The sequence below is a fragment of the Delphinapterus leucas genome, chromosome 19, assembly GCF_059928025.1.
Source record: "Delphinapterus leucas isolate spDelLeu-1000000601 "Yukka" chromosome 19, BTC_Dleu_Yukka2, whole genome shotgun sequence".
Classification (NCBI taxonomy): domain Eukaryota; kingdom Metazoa; phylum Chordata; class Mammalia; order Artiodactyla; family Monodontidae; genus Delphinapterus; species Delphinapterus leucas.
Window position 1 is genome coordinate 44,859,085 of NC_143147.1, and position 27,589 is coordinate 44,886,673.

The following is a 27,589-nucleotide window of genomic DNA, read 5'->3' on the forward strand; positions in this document are numbered from 1 at the left end:
ATAAATGTTCTCTTCTACTTCCCCACATTCCAGGTCCTAGAGTAGTCCAGTTATTCTGAATCCAGCATGGTATATGTCAATGAGATTTATCTGCCCACCTGCCCTACCACTTCCAAATTCATGTTTTGCTTCACAGAGTTGTAAGTAAAAACCAAAAGAGTAGTTTCACTATTCTGGGGTATAAGCAACACTGCCTCTAATAGTGTGGCACAAAGACCAAAGATGGAAAAATGATTATTTTCTTTTGCCCACTCTGTAGGTTTGCACTGGTGAGCAACCTAACCCAAATTTCCCTGGGCCTTGATAGCCTGTGGATACAAACAAGGCCTTATTAACTACATAATTCAGGCTCTCAACTCCTGCAAAGTCCTGCCCACAGATTTCCAACCCCTCCTCTTCCATACTTATGGGTCTCTCCAGGGGATGTCTCATTACTCAGCCAGATACCAGTCTCTGCTCAGTAGGACCTCAATACTAATTTCACCAATCCTCACCAGAAGATTTAAGGCAGCACCAAGGGGACTTCCCTGGTGGTCCAGTGGTAAAGAACCCACCTTCTAATGCAGGGGACGTGGGTTCAATCCCTAGTCGGGGAACTAAGATCCCACATGCCGCAGGGCAAATAAGCCTGAGTGCCACAACTACTGAGCTCACACGCCTCAACAAGAGAGCCCACGTGCCGCAAACTGCAGAGCCCACACGCTCTGGAGCCCGCGCACCACAACTAGAGAAGAGAAACCCGCACGCCACAACTAGAGAAGAGAAAACCCGCACGCCACAACTAGAGAGAAGCCCGCACACAACTAGGGAAGCATGCACGCAGCAACAAAAGATCCCACATGCCTCAACGAAGATCCCACGTGCCACAACTAAGACCCGATGCAGCCAAAAAAAAAAAAAAAAAGATAAAGAAAATAAATACAATAAATATTAAAAAAAAAAGACAGCACGGAGCATAAAGGTCTGCATAGAGCACCGACCGTCTGGTATGCCACCAAGGTACCAGAGCCTTCCCAGTACCAGAGCTACCTATATCCAATATTCTTAGAAACACACTTAATCCAAGCTGTGGCCAACTTCTCTCAGAGGCCTGAAATGCCCACTCTTCTCAGCCATCAGGATATGTTGGGATAGATTTTTGGACACCATCCAAAATGTGGCACCATCCAAAATTTAAGTCCCCTTCTTACCTCTCCTCCCTTTCTAATGGGATCTCTGGATACTCCCACTGATGGCAAAAAAAAAAAAAAAAAGGATTTATACCCTCTACCTCTACACCTCTTCCTCAAACATTCTCCCCCATCTCTGTGCTATAACTGAAACCTTGCTCTTGAACTGGCCTCTTCCTGAAATGTCAGGTGTTGCTCATCCTCCTACATTCCTTCCAATGTCACAATGTCCTGTCATTGTTTCTCCAAGGGTCTTGGCTCTCAAACGAGCTATCCCACCCTCTGGCCCACTTCCCTATTTTCTCTCATTCATTGCCTGAATCTTAGTCTTGCTATCACCATCCCTATGGACAACCATCCAACACCTCAGTTCCTCAGTCCCTCAGCTCAACTACAAAGGCTTTTCCCTCTCTTTCACTTCAGCTACCTACTCCCATGGCCACACTTAGCCCTAGTCATCCCCAGGAATTTCTCCATCTACAAAATCGTGAACATCTACTTTCTGACCCAAACCTTCTATCTCTCCAGCTCTTTTTATCCCCACTACCAGGCCTCTGAATCTCATCAATAACACTAAGGTCTTGACTTCCCTACATTCTCCCTGTTAGCCCCCTCTTACTTTTTAAATTTCTACTCAGCTGGGACTCCATCCATCCACCACTATTCTCACTATTCTTATACTTCCACTATCATCTCTCTCTGACTAGTAAAATCCCCAACCCTGAATCAAACTGCCTCTGATCCTATAACCGGGTTGCTGATTATAGTGGAGAAAGCTCACACATCCATAGACTGGTTCCCTCAAAACACTTGCTTCCTATCTTAACTGAGTTCTTATTGCTGTCTGGCAATTTTATGGGTTCCTAGTTACAATTTCAAGCCTTCTCTGCTCTCTTCACATTTCCTACAGTCTCTTCAAACTTTCTATCCTATTACTCCCCAACTCTCAGTAGGCCATTATAATTTCTCTCCGGGGGAAAAAAATAAAAGACATCAGATGAAATTACCTCAACTTCTTGCCACCTGTTATAAAAATGCTTGTATACAGTAGTTGATAGCACAGGCTCTAAGGCCAGATACTCTGGTTAGTATCCTAGCTCTGTAACTTACTAGAGATGTGATCTTGGGTAAGTTGCTTAACCTTTCAGGGTCTCTGTTCCTCAGTGTCCCTTCTGAAAGCCCCTTTCCAGTAGCAATCAAAATCATTTACACCATTCACCTCTTCTCTGACTTTATGTTCAAAAGGAATATTTTTCCCTATACCTCCTTGCCTCACAGCATTGTTATGAGAATTAAATGAGTTAACACGTACGGATTGCCTGTAATTGCCTGGCATACAGTAAGCCCCCAATGAATGTCAGTCACCTGTTACTACGATTATCAGCATCTGCACTTACCTTAGCTCCACTACAGTGCAAGAGGCACTCTCCTCTTCCAAGGCGAAATCCTCCACCAGTGTCTGGGTGCCATCCCTTCAAGGAATCTGAATATCAATTTTCCCCATTTCCTCTCAAATAGTGTATAAACATGATCAATTCCCATCCATCTTAAAAATAACCTCCCACAAACCCACAACCCTTTCTAGATGCCTCCTCTCCTTAGCTCACCTCACCTCTAATCACCCTTCATAATCAAGATTCTTAAATAGTTGTCCACACTACCTGTCTCCATTTCTCTAATTCCTATGATTTATTACCCTACTTCAGTTTGGGTTCAGAATTCAATTCTCTACCAAAACTGCTTTTGCTAAGGCAGTAGTTCTCAAAAGGGACAATTCTGCCCCCTCCAAGGGACACTTGGCAATGTCGGGAGACATTTTTGGTTGTCACAATTGGGGGCTGCTACTGGTGTCTTGCGGTAGAGGGCAGGGATGTGGCTAAATATCCTATACATAGCACAGGGCAGCCCTCCACAACAAATAATTATCCAACCCAAAATGTGAGTAGCACCAAGGTTGAGAAATCTCATGCAAAGATAATTTATAACCTCCGTATTGCTACATACAATGAATGCTTTCTATCCTTTATGTGACTCGGCCAACTCGAGCACTTGACCCCATTAGTTTCTCCCTCCTTGTAGTCCACTCTTCCCTTGGGTTCCACTGACACCTCACTGGTATTCCCAGTCTGTTTCAGTATCCTCTTCTATTATTTTTTTTTTATTTTTGGCTGCACCACGTGGTTTGTGGGATCTTAATTCCCCAACGGGAGCGAACCCAGGCCCTCAGCTGTGAAAGCAAGGAGTCCTAACCACTGGACCACCAAGGAATTCCCTATTATCTCTTAAATATTGGTACTTCTCAGGGTTTTGTCCTAGGCTCTTGTCTCTCTAGACTCCAAAACCATTAGAATCAATTGGGGCTTTTGTTTTTTAAATGTCCCAGGCCTCACAGATTCCATTGCTCTGGAGTGGAGCCCAGACATCTTCTGCATTTTAAAAAAGTTGCTAGCTAATTCTAGTATTCAGCTAAGATGGAAAACCACTACACTAGTCTTATTTTAATCATATCCACTCTCATCACTTTAATTACCATTTATATACTAATGACTCAAATCTATAATAATAGAGTCTTTCATTTAGTCAATATTCATTGAGTACCTACCTAGGTACTGGGACTTACATTCTAATGGAGGAGAGAAATTAACCACAAAAAGATTGTTTCATATAGTGATAAGTACTGTGAGGACATCATTAAGAGGTGATGTGTGTGTGACTGGAAGAAGTATTTTAGATATGAAGGTCAGCAAACACCTGGGAGGGAGGCTGGGATTTGACCCAACATTGTTATGAAAAGGAGTCAACCATGTGAATATGAGGAAAGAGAATCCTGCACAAAGCACACGCAAAGATACTAAAACAGAAGCACGTTTTGTACCATCAAGATTAGGACCAATGTGGTTAAGGTAAGGCTAGTATGGAAAAATATTCTCCTATGAGGTTGTGGAGACAAAGGCCAGATCATACAGGGCTTGGTAAGCCAAGGTAAGGAATTTATAGCCAACATACAATGGGAGGTCACTGAAAGGGTTTTAAAGAGGCATGACATATAGGTTGATTTACATCGTTACCATATTGTTTAGCTGCTGTGTGAAGAACAGATTTTATTAGAGGGGCAAGATTGTGGGGGACCTATTAATGGGCTATTGCAGTTATCCAGAAAAGTGATGACTGTAGCTTGTACCAGGATTAGAACTAAGAACATAAAGATGGTTTCAGGATATATTTTGGAGGTAGAATTAAAAGAACCTGCAAGTATGGGATGAGTGAAAGAGAAATCAAATGTAAGTTCTAAGTTTTTTATCTGATCTGATTGGGGTAGATTAAGACTGAGATGAGGAAGACCAGGAAGAAAGAAACTGATTTGGAGATCATAAGTTCTGTTCAGTCCCAGCGGAGTCACCAAAAAAAAAAAAAAAAAAGTTATGTTAAATACATCCTAGTGAAAAAGTCAAGTAGGCAGCTGGATATAATGCAGAGTTAAGGGAAGAAGACAGACTGGAGACATAAATTTGGTGTAGTCATCACCATATAAAACCCAAGATAAAAGTGAGTATAGGGGCTTTCCTGGTGGCGTAGTGGTTAAGAAGAATCCGCCTGCCGATGCAGGGGACACAGGTTCGAGCCCTGGTCCAGAAAGATCCCACATGCCGCGGAGCAACGAAGCCCGTGCGCCACAACTACTGAAGCCCATGCACCACAACTACTGAAGCCTGCGTGAGCCCGTGCTCTGCAACAAGAGAAGCCACCGCAGTGAGAAGCCCATGCACCACAACGAAGCTTAGCCCCCACTCACCACCACTAGAGAAAGCCCGCGCACAGCAACGAAGACCCAACGCAGCCAAAAATAAATAAATACATTTTTTTTAAAAAGTGAGTATAAATAGAAGAAAGGGGATCAGAACAAACTGAGAAACTTCTAACACGTAAAGGGCAAGTAAAGCTAGCAAAGGAGACAGAAGTCAGTAAGGAACATCAGTGGCACGTAATGTTCAGTGCTGCTGTTCTCTGAGCTGCAGATTTGCACACCCAGCTGCTGACTGAATGTCCCTACTTGGAAGGGACATTCACAAGTGCCCCAAATTCTACTTACCCACAACTGAATTAATTTCCCTCATCTTACTCCCAAACCTGTTTCCTTTTCCAGTGTTTCCTATTTCGATGAACAGCACATCTACCCAACTGCCCAGGCCAGAAACCTGGCTCTTTTCTCCCCACTACTTCTGACATCCAGCCAAATCCCATCAAATATCCCCCTTCACTTCTCAAATCTATTATCTCCTCCTCATCCAGTCACTATCTGAGCTCAGACCTGTATCATCTCTCACCTGGTATACCATTTTGTCTCCAGTCCAGCCTCTCTACTAGGCAGCCATAATTATCTTTCAGTTGATGCCACTCAGGTCAGCCCATTCCCCTGCTTAAAATCTTTTAATGACTCCCCGTATGGAGGCAGGGGGAAAATGAAATGCAAGGACCTTATCGTAGAGCTGGCTTACCTCTCCAGTCTTATCTTTTACATGCCCATTCGTAAACTTCTTCCTCCAATCACAATGCACTACATACAATTCTCAAGGGCACAGCCTGTTCCTCACTCTTTTAACTCCTGATTTATTAATATTTGTTCATGTCAGTTTTCTGCTGGGAACACCAATTCCTCACCCCAGCCTCTTTACTTAGCCAATTCCTACTCTTCCCTCAAGGCTCTCCAAGCTTTCCCAATCCCACATGACTGGATTAAGTATCCTTCCAACCAGCCCTCAAAGCTCCTTGTACTATTCTTACCAGAGCACTTATCAGACTATATACTCTCTGTTTGCTTGATGAGCAATATATCCAGCATCTGATGCAGTGCCTTACCCTTGGTAAGGGTAGGAAAAACAGTTTTTAAAAGAATATCAAATAACATATTATGTATATTGGTATCTTAACCCTGGTTTGTCAAACCCTTACTCTTCCTTCCTAACCCTTGGACCCCCATATTCCCAGCGTCTAGAACACTGCCCTAAATAAATGGTTCTCAGCTGTAAACCTGGTTTTTATCAAAACCACCTGGTGATCTTAAGATAAATTAAGATTCCCAGCTCTACCTCCCCACATCCCACCAATTTCTGATCCAGTAGACCTGGGGTGAGGCCTACGAATCTGGAATTTTGACAACCTCCTCTGGTGGTTCTGACATGCAGTCATGCTTGGAAACTACTATTCTAAATGGAGTAGGAACTCAATAAATATGGTTGGAAGTAACATTTTAATTTCATGAAGTAGAATTCATTTCCTAATTCTTTAGAGTTCGAATCTGCTGTGACTGCATCCTGAGTGTGACAGAACAATGCACTAATGTACAAAAGTCCACAAAACAAGCATCCTTTATTGCAGTATTACAAAACACTTTCCATTTTGGCAATATTTTACAACGCACTTAGCTTCAAGGGTTGGGAAGGAGAAGGTTGGAAACTAAAGGGGGATATCTCGATGGACATTTTTAAAAGGAAAACTGTCCCAGCCCTCCCACCCAAATAAAAATCCAAATGTCACTTAATCTCACTACGCAAGAAGAGGCCACGAGGAAAGCAGCAGGCAAAACTCTGGCAATTTCACTATGGATCATGTCAGAGACAAAGGAACATTCAAAACAGTCATCAGTATGGTCGGTTGCGCTGATCATTTCTGTAGTCGTTTCTAGGAATGAAAAATAAAGAGCCAGACTAAATTCTAATTTTCTACCAGGGGAAAGCATCAGACACTTCTTCAGGGTGCTGGTGACTGGCATCAGCTTGACAATTTCTATAAGAATGACACCATGCCTAATATATTTCTCTGCTCCTAGAAGGTGCTTACTAAATGTCTAATTTATCAGCTTTAAGACATACAAAGTTCCTAGAAGCCCTGCTATCACTAACTCTCTTAAAAATTTTTCCATCTAGAATAAGGACTCTAAACCACTGCGGTATTTCAGGTCAGAGACTGCCATTCCAGCACTCTAAAAAGAAAAGTAGTATAGTGGAATAAGCAAGCAAACACTTTCATGTAAGAATTCTGGACCTGCCACTTACTATGCGATCTTGGAAAAGTTACTCAACATTTCTAACTCTGTAAAATGGCAAGTACATCTACCTCTGGGGTTGACAGAAGGACTAGAACGAAAGTATACAAAGACACTTCCACAGGATTTGCCACACAATAAGAAGTGTTTAATAGATGATAATTACTAATAGCTAACAATTATACAGTGATTACCATGGCCCCATGGCATGGCATGGTTACCATGGCAACCGTTGTAACATAATCTAATGCAACTCCACGAAGGAGATATCATTAGCCCCATTTTACAGATGAGAATACTGATGTTCCAAAGGGTTAAGTAACTTGCTTATCAAGCAGCTAATAAGTGGTGGAGCCAGGATTTGAAAGAAGACAGTCTGTCTCCAAACTCTGTGCTCTTAACTACATGCTTTACTAATTCTTGCTACCCTATATTGTCTCTGACACAGTAACTGAAGTTATTTTACATCACTGTTTATTCAACTTTTTTTGCCTCTATAGCTTTCACGTGCACAGCACACTCCCTTCAGTACCACCAGTGATTTTCATCTGGAAAAGGTGTAACAGAATCTCCAGAGAAACAACTGCAAGGTAGCACACGTGATTTGCTAAAAAAAAAGCACACTCCTATAAAAGCACACTCCTATAAAAGGTGTGCTCTCCCCTCACTTAGATTAAGAATCCCTGATTTACATACAGTTTCAAATCATCTCTCAATCTCAATTATCTTTAGCTATGAGAAAGAATACACACACATTTACCTACATTCATCCAAATATAAAGATCATGAATAAGAATTTCCAAAACAAATTTTAGGAATTGCTAAGCAGGAAACTAAATGGATCTTCTCCAACCTAACTGAAAGAGTTGACAATGGGAAATTCAAGTTCTAAAAAACTGGACAGGAAGAAAATGTGATGAAAAGGGCTCAGACTCTAAAATCTAAGAGCAGTGAGGTAGAAAGGTTAGCATGTACATTCTAATACTCACCTTCCTCCCATTTTGCCTCCATAGCCACCTCGGTCTCCTCCATAGCCGCCGCCACTCCTGTCTCCTCCGTAGCCTCCACTTCGGTCCCCACTGTAGCCACCACCACCACGGTCTCCTCCGTAGCCCCCCCCACTTCGCTCTCCTCCATAGCCGCCACCTCGGTCTCCTCCATAGCCACCACCACGGTCCCCCCCATAGCCACCTCCTCGGTCCCCCCCATAACCACCCCCACTTCTGTCCCCTCCGTAGCCACCGCTGCCACTTCTGTCTCCACCATAGCCCCCCCCACTTCGGTCTCCACCATAGCCGCCTCGGTCTCCACCTCTGCCCCCACGACCTCTGTAGCCCCTCTCTCCACCGTAGCCCCTCTCTCCACCGTAGCCTCTTCCCCGGAAATCTGCAAGGCAGAAATGCAAACTAGTAAGGCCAGCAGAATAATGGAAAGTCTCCTTAATGCCAGTCAGAAGATTAATAGCATGCAGATGCTGTTAAAGGCTGACCCACCTCCTCCTAAGGGACGAGAGTCCTCTGGTCTGGGCTCATTGCACTGATTGCAAGAATTCCTTCGAGCAAAGTTCATATTTCCACATGACCTGAGAAAGGAGGAAAATAAAATGCTCAATAGTTTCCAATGGATTCAGAACCCCCTCTTGTACCTTCCAACCCCAATCCCAACTCTTACATCTACCAAAATAAATGGTATACTTACGGATTAGGGCAAACCCAGTCCCCACTTTTGGGGTCTCCACCTCTCCCCTGAAAGCCTCCACGGCCTCTATATCCTCCACGGCCTGGGGGAAGTAAGAAGTGGGGAGGAATCAGTAGCAGACATTAACAAAGCAGAGGAAAACCATCAGACAAAAGAACTAAGAGCAAGTGTTCATCAATAACTGGGCAGCCCCCCCTCAAATTAACCCCTTACGGCAGGACTCCATGATTCTTTGATTTGGGGCTTTACTTATTTAGTCAATGCAGGAGATGTGGAAGAAGACCCCAAGGCACACATTAAAGTGCAAATAATGCACTAAAAAACTTCGAAGTCCACTTTCTATAATGCCCTCCTTAGTTTGAGAATCTCAGGGATAAAGGTTAAGTGAGAAGACATATTCCAAATTTAAGGAATTAGACACAACGGAAATGAAAGAGTTACAAGTAACTATCAACATATCAGGGAACTCCCAAACTGGTCAGATTAACTACCTAATTAGGTATCATTTAAACAACTACCTCCTTATGTCCAGGTGAATAACAAACTGCTTTATATAGCTTTCCAAAGAGATTTCTGGAACCTTCTTCCACCACTTTCTTAACTATTACGACACCTTATTTACCTAATCTCCTATTCTGTACCTCACTTTTAAGATAAAAGGAAAAAGACCGATAGGGAGAGAGAAGTAGTAGCAAGTTCACACAACAGGGACAGAACATGGACTCAAATCCAAACCTTCTGTGTAATACCCAGGCCTGTGAGCAATAAGTATTTTACCTCGTCGCCCACCTCCACTTCCACCTCCTCTCATGAATTCAGGTCTTCTGGTGGCAAAGGACACTTTAATGATGTTGCCATGGAATTCTTTTCCTAAAAAAAAAAAAGAAATGGTTTTGCAGAAATCCTATTCTACATCTCCACCTCTCAAAAATATAAAACTTACAAATTTTTAGTTTCAGAGGAATAACTGACATGTCCTCACAGAAATTCAAACACACTAGTGTTCCAAAGAGTCAAGGTAACTGTACTAGAACATGACACAATCTACTGAATAGAGCAGATCTGTCACAAGGAGACAGTCATTTCCTACTAAGCAAAAACAACAAAAAACAAAAAAAACCATCTAAAATTTTACATGAAAAAAGCCAAGTACAGAACAATGTATGTAGTATGCTACCATTTCTTTTTTTTAAAGGGAATGAGTGTGTATGTGCATGCATGTGCACACATATGCCAGTCTATACACTGCCTATTGTGCTTAACTCTCAGTAGGTGAAAAGGTGGAAAGGAAACTCATTTTTTACTATATACTCTTGGTACCGTTTGAAATGTTTTTTACCTTAGACAAGTAGTATCTTTAAAAATAATGTGTGCAGGGCTTCCCGGGTGGCACAGTGGTTGAGAGTCCACCTGCCGATGCAGGGGACACGGGTTCGTGCCCCGGTCCGGGAAGATCCCACATGCCGCGGAGCGGCTGGGCCCGTGAGCCATGGCTGCTGAGCCTGCGCGTCCAGAGCCTGTGCTCCACAACGGGAGAGGCCACAACAGTGAGAGGCCCGCGTACCGCAAAAAAAAAAAAAAAGTGTGCATATGTGATTACTTATATACATGCATACATACACATATTCTGCTGTCCCAGGGCCTTAGAGACAGAAATTTTCACTTTATATTAAATAAGAGAACTGACATATAAGGAAAAGGTGCCCAAGGAGTCATAAAATAGTTATAAATCCAGGAGTCTTAGCACTCTCACCAAAGTCCTAATTGTTGTGACTGGCAACCTTCCACAATGTCAGATGGTATGACAAGCACTTTTAAATAGGAAACCCATGGATAAGTATTTTAAAAGCTGTAAAAAGACCTGGTGAGAGCCGAACTATGGAGTTACTGTTAAGAGGCTCATTTGCCCTATGGGGGAAAGGCACAATAATTTTTTAACATATCATAAGCTATGATAGTTTTATGATTCACAGAAACTATGACACAAGCAGAAAAGTGAGGGAGAATGGACCTAGCCTTCAAGAGCAAGGTGATGGGGCCTGATTAGGGAAAAAAAGTAAAGAAAATGGAGGTGAAGACAGAGTTATCATAACCTCATCTGTGAAGAAGTAAAGAAATGCAATTATGTCTTGCAAGACACAGGTGCAATAATCTTGGAACTGGAAGGGACCACAAGTGCCTGTCAATCCAGCATAGTTTAGCACTTCACAAACAATGGTGCTAGACTGCCTGAGTTTAAGTCCTGACCCTGCCACTTATTCTGTGGTCTTGGAAATTATTTATCTTCTCTGTGCCTGAGTTTCATCATCTGTAAAATGGTAATAAAAGGGTACATCTTATAGGGTTACTGTGAAGATCAAACTGAGTTAATCCACATAAAGTTCTTAGAACCATGCCTAGCTCATAAACCACAGTAAACATGCAGTAAGTGTTAGTTATTATTAAATTAGGGTACAAAAAAAAACAGGGAATTTATAATAACATGGGGAAATGACTATGTTAAGACGCTAAGTGAAAAAAAGCATGAGACAAAACTACATTTGGAGTATAATGATAAACTATTTTAAAAAACTGGAAGGAAGGGGCTTCCCTGGTGGCACAGTGGTTGAGAATCCTCCTGCCAATGCAGGGGACACGGGTTCAAGCCCTGGTCCAGGAAGATCCCACATGCCGCGGAGCAACTAAGCCCGTGCACCACAACTACTGGAGCCTGTGCTCTAGAGCCCACGAGCCACAACTACTGAGCTCGCCTGCCACAACTACTAAAGCCAACGTGCCTAGAGCCCGTGCTCCACAACAAGAGAAGCCACCACAATGAGAAGCCCGTACACCACAACGAAGAGTAGCCCCCGCTCGCTGCAACTAGAGAAAAAAAGCCCGCGCACAGCAACAAAGACCCAACACAGCCAAAAATTAATTAATTAATTTATTTATTTATTTTAAAAAAACTAACTGGAAGGAAAAGTTAATACCAGTAGTTGTCTCTATGTAGAGAACTATGGATGCTTTACTCCTTTCTTCTACTCTCCCATATTTTCTTATTTTCAGGGGGAAAAAAAGTCTTACTGTTTCTTCTAAGTATGTATTAAGATTATATTTTAAGGGAAATTAACCTAAATTTAAAAAGAATATAGTCAACCAGGCCAACCCTCTACATCTCTATCAGGGTGGCCTTAAGCACAAAGCATGACATAAGGAAATATTTTAGACAGAGTTCATCTCATTTCTAAAGGTATGTAAAAACTCTGGCCTGTATTCTCAATAGAATATCTAAAAAAGTAAACATGAAGATAATCACCGTCTACGAGAACATATTTTGACTTCAATACTAGAAAACATTTATCCAAACCACACGTTGAAACGGTATGAATGAGGGACTTCCCTGGTGGCGCAATGGATAAGACTCTGCACTCCCAATGCAGGGGGCCCGGGTTCAATCCCTGGTCAGGGAACTAGATCCCACATGCATGCCGCAACTAAGGAGCCCACGTGCCGCAACTAAGGAGCCTGCCTGCTTCAACTAAGGAGCCGGCAAGTTCAACTAAGGAGCCCGCCTGCCACAACCAAGAGCCAGCACAACCAAATAAATAAATTAAAAAAAAAAGAAACTATATGAATGAGGTATACCATCAAACCAGTCAATGGCTGCCTTAGCTGAAGGAGGGTCATCAAATGATACTGTTGCCTCCCCTTTTGGCTTTCCTGTGTCCTTGTCTGTGTACAGATTTATCATTGGTTTTCCAGTCTTCTTATTTGTCTGAAGAACAAACAAGTGGGTGTCAGTATTTTAAGAAAAAGTGATCATGAACCACATAGATAATTAAAATTGTATTTTTAAAGGAATTTACATATCCATACAATAAATACTATCAACTTAACATAAAAATGAAGTTATCTGTAGGTTCTGAAAAGGAAAACTCTCTAAAATACATTAAGTGAAAAACAAACTAAAAAAATGATACACAGTATATACTGTTTTATCCATGTATAATTTCTTTAAACCCACAAAAAAAGAAAACATAGATGCTTCATATAAATATATACCTTGTGAAACTTAAAAAAAAAAAAAAGACCAGGAAGAATGTTCACCAAGCAAATAAATAAATTACCATTAAGGCATACACACTGGATTTTGCTGAGAAGGGAGTGGAAGACAAGAACTGTGTGAATTTTTTACATATTTCATGTGTAATTAATAATTTCTTAAGAAATTTTTACTCTCCAAGAAGGAGAAAAAAAAGTAATTCCACGGACACCAAAACAAGAGCAACTGCAAACTGATATCAGGCAAATGCTTCAATCTACTAACACTAATCTAAATGCTTTCTAGTTGGAGATGAAAATATATGCATGAAACAAGCAGTGCATGAGACACTTAAGTACAATAAAGTTATGAAATAAAGCATTATTATATTGGGCAAATATATAGCAGACATTAAATACCAACATAAAAAGTTATTAGTAATAACTTGGGTTTTCATATGTTGGCATTTCAGAATATAAAAATGTTTTCACAATTTCATTTGGTTCTCACAATTTTAGGAGCTAGGCAGAGACTATGTTTAGAGTCCTAAGATTGAAAGCCAAAGCCGTGGAAGGCTGTGGAAAGGTACACACAAGCGAGGAATAAAATCTTCATGTACTTTAGCAAACTTAGCAAAGGCCTACAGACATGGGTGAGCATGTGCATCAGGGAACTTTAAGAGACAAGCCTTACTGGAGTATGGGCTTATTATGTAACCTATGTATCTTAACCAGAATATGTTGATAATTATGAGATTTTCAACATAAGCCAATTTTTTACTCACCTTGATAATTCCTATTTGTTTAAAGAACTCCCCCACTTGATCTGTAGACACACCCTCCCCAAGTCCTTGTACAAAGATTGTGTTGTTATCTGAATTATCAGATTCTGAATCTATGGGGGAAAAAAAAACCATGATTAATTTTACATATTCCTTAGGTTTACTACATCCTATTTAGTAATCAAGAATAATAATTTATTATTCAATATTCAACTATTTCTGTGACCAAAAGGAAAAAGGACCAATATACGAAACCTCTTAGATAAACATGCAAAGTGGTCATAACAGTTATTTGGTAGGTCAATTCTCACAACTAAACTTCAGGTAAAGTGGATCAAGTCCACACTATATCAAATACATAGACCAATTAAGGGAAATCTTACAAATCTCACTCTTCAGATTCAGATACAGGACTCAAGCTCAGGAAGAGATGAAGAAAGTTAGTATAAAGTAGCATTCCTTTCTTTGGGAGTTTTAATTCTTTCTGGCTAATCAATACTTTTAAAGCTTTCTAGTAGAAAATTGCCCAAATCTGACACTTTGAGCTTCCAAGCAAGCCAAGCAGAATTGCTGGTTTCCCATTCATTGCAATAAGCTTTATATATACCAGAGAGTAGGGGCACCTTGACACACACCTTACCTTACATGCACACTTTTGGATTAGTATAACAAAATAAGAAAGATGCACATAAATTCAGTCCATCAAGGGATAATTCAGAAATTGCCATCCATATAGAATACTTTAGCATCTTAATAAAAACAAAAGTTCTGATTTCAATATATACAACTACTGAGCCTGCGCTCTAGAGCCCGCGAGTCACAACTACTGAGCCCGTGCGCCACAACTACTGAAGCCCACACACCTAGAGCCCGTGCTCCACAACAAGAGAAGCCACTGTAATGAGAGGCCCGCGCACCGCAACGAAGAGTAGCCCCTGCTCACCGCAACTAGAGAAGGCCAGCGCACAGCAACGAAGACCCAATGCAACCAAAAATAAATAATAAATTAAAATTAATTAATTAAAAAAAAAATTTTGGCTCAAATAGATTTTTAATCTCTACATAACTTTCAAAAGGCTCCAGGCAGCCTTGAATTTCATTTGAAAATATAAAGGTACATGAAATTAGTGACCTCTGAGGACTTCCCTGGTGGCACACTGGTTAAGAATCTGCCTGCCAATGCAGGGAACACGGGTTCGATCCCTGGTCCGGGAAGATCCCACATGCCGTGGAGCAACTAAGCCTATGCGCCACAACTACTGAGCCTGCGCTCTAGAGCCCGAGCCACAACTACTGAGCCCACGTGCCGCAACTACTGAAGCCCGCGCACCTAGAGCCCCTGCTCCGCAACAAGAGAAGGCACTGCAATGAGAAGCCCGTGCACTGCAACAATGAGTAGCCCCCGCTCGCCACAGCTAGAGAAAGCCCACGCGCAGCAACCAAGACCCAACACAGCCAAAAAAAACACAAAAAAACAAAAAGAAAGGCACATGTAGAAAGAAAGATGTTTTGTAAAAAAGAAAAAAAAAAGAAAAGAAAGGAAAAGAAATTAGTGACCTCTGCCCAGAGTAAGACAATTCTCTCATATATGAATTCAGGTTTCTTAGGCCCACTGACCAGACTATCAATCCACTGTAATATTTTCTTAAACACAGCTATTCTAATTCCCCAATCATACCAATTCTCTCATACTTGATTTGCAGTAATTAAACAAATAATGCTAATTAGCAGTACAAAATCAAGTATTTCTTCACAAAAGAAAAAGTAGAGAGCATGGGAAAGCACAAACATAGTAATTTTTCCTAGCAAACTTTCCAATCAATCCCCCTGAACTTTTCTTGCTGGTACATCTTTAGAAGTGAAGCTCCCTGGTTCTGGCAGCATTATCAAATCAAATCTTCTTCCTGTACTAACTCCTCCAAACACACACACTTTTCCTTTGAAAAAATGGAAAACTAACATTCTCTTAATGGCAGAGTCACAAACTACCATAAACCTTACCAGCATCTGGTCTGGGTCCATAATCCCTGTGACCTAAGGGAAAAGAAAAAGAAAAAGAAAAAGAAAGCTATTTAAGGCAACTCATAAGAAATCATTTAAAAACAGTAATAATAACCAAGGCATGAAAAGTCAATACTTCCAAAATCCTTGTAAGTAACCATCACAGATTTACAAAGTAAGTATATAAATTAAGTTTTATTAAAAGTTTAAGAAATCAAGATGAATGTCAATATTCCCTTAAACTTGTCCCAGACGGCACCAGCCACTTTGGCATTACGCTAGTATCACTTTTGTTAAGCTCTGGTTGTGAAGGCTGATTGGAAAACCGTAATAATTTAAAAACACCATGTCAGCTACCTTTATTAAAAAACATATTGACAAAATCCAGTGAACGTCTCATTCATTGGTCACCAGACTCTTTCATGCAAATTCACTGTGTAGAAACCCATTGGACTGTTTGAGATCAACTTTGTCTTTTTAATATTTTGAGATATATATATGCATATATATAATTTTTTTTTTAAGCACACAACACACACCAGCCTCAACAGAGTAAGAAAGGGCTTAGACTACGTCTGCGGGATATTGGTGGCTTTTAGGTTTATATAGCATTTCCACTGAAACATTTTGGGATACTCAGCACTTACCACCAAAATTTTTGAAGCCACCGCGGTCACCACCACTGCAGAGGAAAAATTGAAGAAATGATTTCTTCCTTAGGTCTCTAATGTGCTGAGCCCTGGGCTCAATCTATACTTAACTGTCACAAGTAGAGCGCCCAGGAAAACAGTAGCACCTCTAACTTTCCAGTAAATTTCATTTCATAGACTTCAAAATGTTGTTTTCACCTAAATGTTTCCCCAAGGATCTATTTCCACAAGGGTGCCTTTTCAAGCTTATTACAGAACATACCTAATATACTCTTATTTTAAAATTTTCCCAACCCCAAGCCAAAGGGATAATATTCAAATCCACTTAAACTGGAGGCACAAGAGGAAGAATGCTAAACATTCTTTCCAAGGGGAAAGAAATCATTTAAAAACAGTAATAATAACCAAGGCATGAAAAGTCAATGGGACAAAGTGAGAGAGTGGTGTGTACATATATACACTACCAAATGTAAAACCGGAAAGAAAAAAAAAATGTAAAACCGATAGCTAGTGGGAAGCAGCCACATAGCACAGGGAGATCAGCTCGGTGCTTTGTGACCACCTAGAGGGGTGGGATAGGGAGGCTGGGAGGGAGGGAGATGCAAGAGGGAAGAGATATGGGGATATATGTATAGCTGATGCACTTTGTTATAAAGCAGAAACTAACATACCATTGTGAAGTAATTATACTCCAATAAAGATGTTAAAAAAAATTTTTCCAAAGTCCTTGTAACCATCACAGATTCACAAAGTAAGTTTTATTAAAAGTTTAAGAATTCAAGATGAATATCAATATTCCCTTAAAGGGAAATATTTTTGTTATAGGGGATATTTTTGTTAAATATGAGAAAAAGACTAGGAGAAAAATATAAAGCAAGATTAAAATTTTGATAGCAGAATGGGAGAGGTAAAAACTTGAGCACTACGTTCTACTGTGATACCAAACGGTGGGTTTTATGAGATGAAGAAAAAAGTGAGGTACAAATATACACAAAAGTGAGACTGAATGAAAGCGGTTTTAAAAATTCAAATCATTCAGATATCTGGTAAAATGAGCACTAAAAGAAAGCATAACTTTAAACTGCCCTCCTATTCCATGCCCACTGCAACATGCTAGCTCTCTTCACAGCAGAGCTACTGACATTCATGCTGCCAAATGCTCTTGTACACCAATCAGTAGACCATATCAGAGACAGAATGCTACATACTCCACAAGAAAATGACTTTATTTGGCAATTTCCACTGCCAGGTAAGTCAATGGCCCTTGTGTGCATAGCTTTATGTAAGAAATCTAAGATCTCTCTTATCAAGAAACTCTTTAAATGCTCATACATTGAAAGCTTGTTTCTCTTAACTGAATTATGTAATCCTCTAAGATTCATGTGCTGACATGGATACAAAAACACCCAAAGTTTTCAGATGGTGATATCTAATTTTCTACTACTACTAATCTTCTACTATAACCCAAGAAACTAATCCAATATACTAATGTCTCTTCACTGCTTAAAAGCCTCTGCTTTAGTAATAACCCTGCCCTCTAGATGGCTTTTCTTGAGCCATCCTGAGAAAAACCACTCTGACTAAATGAGAAAGAATTTTTTCTTTAGAAGTCTATTCTACTACCTTGACGTAAAAAAAAAATTCCCTTGCAACTAGCATAGGTATGGACACACGCAACTTAACTCGCCATTAATTTTTATTTGATGCCCAAGAAATCTAAAAAGGAGAATAACAATATTTCAAGGCTATGCAGACAAAGCAAAGCTCAGGTCTTTCATATATATAGTTTCCGATTGAGTGTCTAAGACCTCTCTTTCAGAACATCACCCAAGCCCTCCCACCAACCCATACTTCTAAATGGCCTATATATCATAGCTTAACTCTTTAAGGAAAGGAAGCCAAACAGAGTTCTGAGATTAAATTGCTGAAAATCTTATTAGAAACAAGATATCTCAGGTTTCTTCAAAGATGATCATTAGAATTCTAAAAATGATGAAAAAAGAGCTAGTGAAAATATTAAATCGGGCTTCCCTGATGGTGCAGTGGTTAAGAATCCGCCTGCTAATGCAGGGGACAGGGGGTTCGAGCCCTGGTCCAGGAAGATCCTCTGTGCTGCGGAGCAACTAAGCCTGTGTGCTACAACTACTGAGCCTGCGCTCTAGAACCTGCGAGCCACAACTACTGAAGCCCACACACCTAGAGCCCGTTCTCCGCAACAAGAGAAGCCACCGCAGTGAGAAGCCCGCGCACCTCAACGAAGAGTAACCCCCACTCGCTGCAACTAGAGAAAGCCCGTGTGCAGCAACAAAGACCCCATGCAGCCAAAAATAAATAAATTTTTTTTTAAAAAAGAATATATTAAACCCACATTCCTATGTCAGGACGTTAAAGTACCCAGGATAAAGTATTTTTTTAAAATAGGATATTTGCACAATTAAGTGCTGGAAGAGGCACCACTTAATTATTCTGCTGCCAACTTAACCAAGTACCAAATTGTTTATCTGACCACAATGGAGGGAAAATATGCAATTTCATATATCAAGTAGTTCCTAAAATTTCTATTCTGGCCAGCAATATAACTTTGAACAATTTTTTAAAAAAGGACATACCCCTGGTAAAGTATAAAGGATATAAAACAAATGACACTTGAATACGTTTATAAGTTTCTATTCCTCCATACAATGGCATTTTAACTTAAGTCATCATTACTGAGCATTTCCTTTGAAAATTCAGCAGCTGAACACTTCAAACACAATGGCCGTAAATATGGAAACACCCATAAGTACATTCGAAAAAGTACTAGTCTTCAAAGTAGGAGTCTCAGGGTATAGTCTTAACTATCACTAATCAATCTTGAAAATTTGGACAAGTCAGTAATTCTCCCTAGGCTTCAGTTTCCTCCTTCGCAAAATAATGGTCTACACCCTTACTACCTGAAAGGTGGTCTATGGAATAGCAGCAAAGGCAGAGCCTGGGAGTATCTCAGAAAAGCAAGCTCATCCCAGACCTACTAAATCAGAATCTGCATTTTAGTAAGATCCCCAAGGAGTTCATATGTACATTACAGTTAGAGAAGCACTGGTCTAGATGACCTATAATTTTATGTGAGGCTTTCTTTCAAGTTCCAATGTTTCAGTCGCTTTTCTCTTTCCTTATTAAGAAATTTCATATTAATTAATTATAGTTCCTTACTAGGAAATTTATTATATTAAACACAGTAAATAAACCTCAAATAGTACCACTATTAAATCAGTTAACAGAAGATGGGCCTGTGGTTAAGAATCTTTCTTCAAATCTGCAGTCAAGTTACATGTCCCTTTTCCATAAACTAAGTTAAGGCCCCACTAGCAAATTAAGACACAAAGGCATGTGAACATCTGAGTCAAGATGTTGCCACAACAAATTTGTTTCCCTCCCAGAAAAAGAAACAAACTTGTACACATAAAGAATTTCTGAAGTAAGGACATTTTAATGTAAGGAAGTAGAGGCATTTACTAGAGACATAATATAAGAATACTCAAAATTTATGGCTGAGTGCCCCCTGCATAGGAAAATCAATTATGTATTCTTGACTCAACTACAGAAATCGTTGTCCCAAGTTCAAAACCACAATGAGCAGCCTACTCTAGGGTAGACTCTGAGGGTTCTTTCACTGTTACAGCATTACATATTTAGAGACGACAGTCAGATTTAATTTCAGGTGCTTCTCAAGAAAGAAAATATACTTTGACAGAATCTCTATTCCCAAAATTTAATTTTTAAAAATCCAAATATATCTATATTCAAGGACTAAAACTGCCAAGAAGTAAAAGGACAATATAGGAATCTTTATTCCCAGAAAATTCAATACAGAGAGAAAAAGGAACTTAGCGAAATACTGAAAAAGATTAGTTTTTTAAAAACTGTTCTGTGTTTGATTTTTCATACTAGTAATTTACCAACATTTCAGAAGGCCAAGAATCTACCATTCTAGAGCTGCACTATCCGATACAACATTTACTAGCCATATGTGACTGCTGACCTTTTGAAATATGGAGAGTCTAAATTGAGATGTACTCTAAATGTAAAATACAAAATGGATTTCAAAGTCTTAGTATAAAAAAAAGAATGTGCATTATCTCAATAATTTTTATACTGATTACATATCTGTGATGTTAAATAGATTAATAGATTAAATAAAATAGATTAAATAAAATATATTATCAAAATTAACTTCAGCTGTTTATTTTTCTTAATGTGGCTATTAGAAAATTTTATATTACACATATGGCTCACAGTTGACCCACATTATATTTATATTGGGCAGCACTGGCGGGACTATCACCAGCACACATGCACATTTTTAAGAGAGCTATTCAAAAACTCTTATAAGGGCTTCCCTGGTGGCGCAGTGGTTGAGAGTCCGCCTGCCGATGCAGGGGACACGAATTTGAGCCCCGGTCTGGGAAGATCCCACATGCCGCGGAGCGGCTGGGCCCGTGAGCCACGGCCGCTGAGCCTGCGCTCCACAACGGGAGAGGCCGCAGCGGTGAGAGGCCCGCGCACCGCAAAAACAAAAAAACTCTTATAAGAAGACATTCAAAATTTAAAATAACTTTTTTGAGATTTGAGCTATTAAAGCCTAAAAAATCTACTTAACTTGATGACATGCTAATAATGGAAAATGGTTATCTATAAAGTTCTAGTAATTTTGCAATGCATTCAGCATAATGCTAAAGTTAAAAACACTGAGAAAATTTATGGCCTTAAGCTTCTAGTCCAGTAGGAGGCCACTGATCTATTTTAGATAACAATTAGAAATTCAATCTTTTTTGCTGCAACTGCTTTTTCAAAGAAAAACACTGTTTCCTATAGTCCCTATAGTCTTCACGTTTCTCTTCCAAAATTGGAAAGCTGACAGCTTCCTTTGGTCTGAATTCTTCCTACAGTCAAGCAATCATACAACTTGAGTCTAAGAATGTCATATCCTTTACCACACATCCCACCTTCACCTGCAAACTGTGCCCCTTCTTTAATTATAAACCCAACTAATGCCAAATATTCTTCAAACAGCCCTGAAAGGATCATATTTTCAACCTTGCTATTTTTAAGTAAGATGATTACAAACACAAATGGGAGTGTTGATGAAGACTAACAAAAAATGTTTGGGTATTTCTGGTACTTAAATGCAAAACCAAGTGTAAGGGGAAAAAAAGCCCTGAAACTGGGCTTTTTTTTTTTTTTAATTTGAAACACTTCACCCCTGTAAATAAGCTAAAAATCACATCCTGAACAAGATATTGTGGCACATGAAAATTATATGAACTTCGTATTTCAGTAACCATAAATGAAGTTTTATTGGAACACAACCATGTTTATTCATTTATACAGGAGCAGAGCTGAGCAGTTGCAAAAGAAACCACATGGCCTGCAAAGCCTTAATTATTTACTATGTGGCCTTTCACATAAAAAGTTTGCCCATCCAATATAGAGAGTAAGTATAATCATCCACATAAATTTCTTAAAAAGGCCTTTCATGCACATTCCATTTACTGGCTAAGGGGGTGGGGTGGGGGGAGGGAGGGAGTATACAGACAGCAACTGGGTAAGACCTCTCCCCCAAAAACCCTACCCTGACGTGAACCAGATCACCATCATTTTGACCTAATACATCCTGGGCTTCTACACAAGATTTTGTTTGAAGAGGTTCTAAAGTTAAATAAAAAGATTTGAAACTCAAAAACTTAGTTCATGATTCAGTACCTGGGCCAAAAATTATACTGAAATGTTGCCAAAGAGGTTTATCGAAGTGCTTAAAACTGGTATGTCCAGGGTTGGTTAAGATACAGATCTTCCCTCTTTTAGCAGGAGGATCACTCAAGGTCCTTTCAACTCTGATTCTAAGATAAGTCATCTCTCAAAAACGAAAACATACTTTTAAAGACTTCCCTACCCTCCTCCTCCTGAAAAGTGGGGTTCTACCATTCTCAGTCAGACACTGTCATAGTTTCAGAGATAATCTATAGATATAATTATAACTTCCTTATGAAGAAAATTAAACCTATGATATGCTGTAAAACATACAGCATCCCAAGGCAGCCAATTATCTACAACATATTAACCAGAAAATCACATATACCTGTTAGTTATCTTGTTTGGGATTCTGTTTGAGGGAGCGAGGCTACTAGGTAGAGAGTAAGCACCACACCACTCTATGTTGTTCACTTACATCCACATGATGATGAAGAGGCATACAATATACTTGTTTTACCTTAATAAATTGACTTCAGCTATCAATCAAAAGACATTTAATGTTCAAGTCTTATAAAAATTTATCAAATATGTTTAGGCTTTAGATTTGCCAGACCAAAGCACTATACACTAAACAGAGAGAAAGTCAATGAGATCAAATTCCTGGCTCACTTGAAAAATTAACAGTGCTGTATGTAACTGATTTTCTCAGGTCACCTCAGGGAACAAACAGTCCCTAAGAAGCAAAAGAGTGACCTGGTATTGATATAATATTGTCAGTTAACAGGCTGACAATTTCAATTCCCAAGGAACACACATTATCTTTTAAGCCTGTATATTTTACACACGGGATGTGCAACCTACAAACCTCATCTGAGGACAATAAATGTCAATTACTTTTTCGTTCCTATTTTTAGAGCAAAAGCGCTAGACTTACACATACATTTGAAAGTAATTTTAAAGCCACCTTTCATAACATATGCCATAAATACCAAAACCTGACAACACTAACAATGGAGAAAAGGAAAGCTGAATTAAAAAGTCATTCCTTTTCCACAGCTTAGTCTAGACAAAATATGCAACGGTATGTGACATTGCACTAATTATCTCAATAACTGTTTACTTAAGAATGGGGACAAAATAATTCAGTTACATAAAATCTTTCTCTCATTTGCCAACCCCAAATTTATAATCTGCTATTGCCTCCTAATATTTTCCCTTCCCAAGGGGATTCAAGATTAAAGAACAGCCTCTCCACCTTCCAATCTAGAATTAACTTACCTTGTATTTTCTACATATAAAACACTTGGATTTCCCAGAGTCATCTTTTAAAGGAGTTTAGAGTCAATAGTTCTGGCAGGAAAAACATAGTTAAGTGGTTTAACCACACCATAGTAGGGGACTTTTCTCCATTGGTATTTAATATATACCACATAAACTAACGGCTAACAAAGCCTATTTTGAGGTAATTTATGTGACATCTTAAGACTGAAAATAAATTTTGAATTTCTGTCCTCTTCTCTACAACATAATCTCTTTTATAGGCCTCTTAACTAAATCAGATGATGGAATCGAACCAGCTAAGTAACAACAACAACAAAAAAAGAGAGAGAGAAGAAATGTAGACATCTGTACCTAAAAACTTACCTTGATCCTGTCATAGGACCTCTTCCATCCTTGTCATATCCCCCACGCCCTCTACCTCCTCCCTGTGACCCGCCATATCCTCTATTATCTTCTCCATACCTACTCACATCACGACGGTCATCTACAAAAAAGAAAATTAATACATACATACATAAACAACTTGAAATTTCTGACAAAGGCTTTCCACAACATAATATTAAATAGCTCTTTAGGTCACCTGTGACCTTCAGAAAATGGCACATGTGCACAAAACTCAAATGCAAGTCATCAGAACACCATCTGGAATTAAATGTATGAGACTTATATGTGTGTCAAATTCCATTCTACCAAAGTCAGAAAGCAAAATGGTGATGTGGATATCACCATTTGATGTGATGATAATATGGAGTAGTTTGAGTAAAGTACATTAGGTACAGAACTCTAATAAATTAAAAGAATACCCTGATCTTAGGGACTTCCCTGGTGGCGCAGTGGTTAAGGCTCACGCTCCCAATGCAGGGGGCCCGGGTTCGATCCCTGGTTGGGGAACTAGATCCCACATGCATGCCGCAACCAGGAGTTCACATGCCACAACTAGGGAGCTGGCAAGCCACAACTGGGGAGCCCACCTACCACAACTAAGGAGCCCACAAGCTGCAACTAAGACCTGGTACAAACAAATCAATCAATCAATCAATAAATACTTTAAAAGAATACGCTAATCTTAAAAGTTATTTTTCATGTCGAAAATATTTCAGTGTAAATCAAACACAGACAAGGAATAACTAGATTTTCAAACTGAGAGATATTCAGTGAATATATTCAATGAAGAAGATATTCAGTGAATGAGCTTCCACTCTTACTCATTCACTTGTTCATTCATTCAACTATCCAACAAATATTTATGGAGCAGGTATAAAAATGAGTAAGGCAGGACCTTTGCCCTTGAAGCATTCATTTTTATGGCTGATCAGGTTCCTAAATATCATGATATATATAAAATGATATACATAAAAGAAAGAATGACTGGTCCTTCTTAGTTGAGGTTAGAGAAGGCTAATATAGGATCATAATTTCCTCAAATCACATACAGCACCAGTACCAAGATAACTGGTAGCATGGACTTCCCTGGAGGTCCAGTGGTTAAGACTCCGTGCTTCCACTGCAGGGGGCACAGGTTCGATCCCTGGTCAGAGAACTAAGATCCCACATGACACACGGTGCGGCCAAAAAATAAAAAATGTTTAAAAATTAAATTAAATTATAAAAAAGAACTGGTAGCAGCAGTATTCATTGTTAAATGATCAGCTGACTGAGACAACAAAGGAAATTCAAAAACTCAGCCAGCAAAAAAATCACGTGACCATCTGGAGTCTCCAAGAAGTTCAGAAATATCAATCTAATAAACTAGTTTTGATGGACATGAGACAGAACATATGTTCAGGGTGACTCTAAATTCTTACAAACAGTTGAAATCCTCTGTGGGTCTTTTAATACAGAATTCAATACACAATTCTATGAAGGGAAAAAAGGAAAAATAATAGAGGTCAGCATATCTTACCTTGTGTGTGGTGGCTGTAATTTTCCCTTTGTGAATGGTAGGATTGCTGGTTTTGATTATAGGAATCATGCTGCTGATCATAATTTGACTGCTCGGCATAAGAGCCATGATGTTGATCATAGCCTGACTGCTGGTCATATGAATCTTGATGACCATAGTCTGACTGGTCATATGAAGGCACTCTTCCACCTTGGCTAAACAGAAATCAAGAACTTGAGCGATTTTACAGAAGGACTGTTTACTGCAGCAGGCTGACTGAGACTGATTGCTATAAGAGGCCTGCCCAGCTAGACCTCATCCACATTTACTACCCTTTTCTGGTAGGAATCATTTAGCTCTTTTATCTACAGAATCTTATCACCAATGGAATGACTTTCAAACAACAGTTCTACTATCACTGAAGAGGTGTCACATCATGAGAAAAAACACACACACCTTTGAAAACTGTAGAGAAGCAAGAAAATCACTATGGTTTTTATCATCTTGAATTACAAAAAAATTAAAGATGACATAAAGTACAGTAATATGTCTGACTCTTTAACAAACATGACACAGCAAGTGCTGACTCCTTTTAATAGTTACACTAAAAGGCTCTATCTCAGTTTTAACAACAATATTATTTAATAATATTTTGGGGACTATTTTCTTATCTTTAGAACCTTACCTTTAGTACATTCTTCTAAGTATCTTCAATAATAGTAAATTTTAGAAAATAGCAATAAATCATTCAAAGTTTTAATCTGCTGAGTAAGAGGAAGGAACTTGCTTTGTGATGCCATTTTTTAACTGAAACAAAGTCTAACTACCAAATGAGACTGCTTTATTTTCTCTTGCAATTCAAAAAGAAAATTCTAAGTATGTTCTGAGCAATATGACTATTAATTACCTACTCTCAGGATGGGAATGTTGAAAGAAACACTTAATTGGATTTGAGTTCTAATGTTTACTCAAAAAAAAAAGGTGGGGGGGGGACAAAAATGGCCTCACAACTTAATAGTCACATCTTACTCTGCATCAAATGAGCAAAACAATCTAGGGAAAAAAAAAAAAACAATCTAGAGGCTTCCCTGGTGGCGCTGTGGTTGAGAGTCTGCCTGCCGATGCAGGGGACACGGGTTCGAGCCCTGGTCTGGGAAGATCCCACATGCCGCGGAGCAATTAAGCCTGTGAGCCACAACTACTGAGCCTGCGCGTCTGGAGCCTGTGCTCCGCAACAAGAGAGGCCGCGATAGTGAGAGGCCCGCACACCGCGATGAAGAGTGGCCCCCGCTTGCCACAACTAGAGAAATCCCTCGCAAAAAAACGAAGACCCAACACAGACATTAATTAATTAATTAATTTAAAAAAAAAAAAAAACAATCTAATAAAGGTCGATTCCCCAACTCCCTACCCAAAGCACATCACAAAGGTCAGAACCCTAGACCTTCACTTTAGAATGACTGACTGTCAAACCAAATCTAACATTTCTCTTTGGTCCACATTTATACATCACATTACCAAAAATGCATCCTTATGAAAAGATTCTCCTTAAATTTAAAACTAACCAGGCTTGAAGAGCCTTCTAATGTAACACGCTTTCTGGATAGTATTCCCTACATTTGTACTTTGTAAAGCACAGTAAAAAGTAAGTTGCTATTACTAAAATTAATAACAAGTACAGGCTCCTCAAATCAGAAAATTTTAAAAAAATATATAAGACCTGTAAAATTGCTAATATTCACCTACCTATATTAACAATTAAAACATTTTTTAGGGTATTTGAAATACGTGCATAGGTTTTGGCACTTTTTTCTTTAATATTTTTGCCCCTGAAAAGGACATTAAATACATTAAAATGGTTAAAAAATAAACTGGAAATGAAAAGTAAGCATTGATAAGTCTCCTTTTATAGGCAGGTTTTTATTTCATCTCAGGTATAAAGCAGAGGTTCAAATTTTACATTTTAACATTTAAATCATGTGTATTCACTTACAGCTAAACTAATTGTACAAATAACACATCATAAGAATCAAATATCAATATTGACAATCTCCACATTCTTTATAATACAAAACTGTGAAATTCATACACCATCAACACTTTTCTGGGGAAAAAAAAAAAAAAGTTTAAAGCTAGGACTTTGTTAGTGAAAGCTGTTTAATACCCAAAGTGTTATTTCCACTTCCCAACACCTCAGTACTTTCACTGTTTCCTTACCCTCCTGATGATTCCATGTTTTGCTGTGCCTGGTTATTATAAGATTGCTGGCCATATGAGCTCTGCTTTTGATTCTCATAGCCACCATAGGACTGTGAATAACCTAAAGA

The 27,589-nt window shown here is 39.3% G+C and overlaps 1 protein-coding gene across 1 annotated transcript in view; it reads right to left on the minus strand.

The window, feature by feature from the left end:
* Positions 1-6,519: 6,519 nt before the first annotated feature.
* TAF15 (TATA-box binding protein associated factor 15) overlaps positions 6,520-27,589 on the minus strand; it is a 29,440-nt gene continuing 8,370 nt past the window's right edge. Inside the window, exons 5-16 of the mRNA XM_022552569.2 lie at positions 27,480-27,582; positions 25,284-25,477; positions 23,744-23,864; positions 16,364-16,398; positions 15,717-15,749; positions 13,719-13,828; positions 12,538-12,667; positions 9,688-9,780; positions 8,911-8,992; positions 8,706-8,794; positions 8,202-8,598; positions 6,520-6,848 (exon numbers count right to left, since the gene is read on the minus strand). Coding sequence (XP_022408277.1) covers positions 6,809-6,848; positions 8,202-8,598; positions 8,706-8,794; positions 8,911-8,992; positions 9,688-9,780; positions 12,538-12,667; positions 13,719-13,828; positions 15,717-15,749; positions 16,364-16,398; positions 23,744-23,864; positions 25,284-25,477; positions 27,480-27,582 — 1,427 coding nt within the window. The 3' untranslated portion in view covers positions 6,520-6,808. The remainder of the gene's footprint in view (positions 6,849-8,201; positions 8,599-8,705; positions 8,795-8,910; positions 8,993-9,687; positions 9,781-12,537; positions 12,668-13,718; positions 13,829-15,716; positions 15,750-16,363; positions 16,399-23,743; positions 23,865-25,283; positions 25,478-27,479; positions 27,583-27,589) is intronic.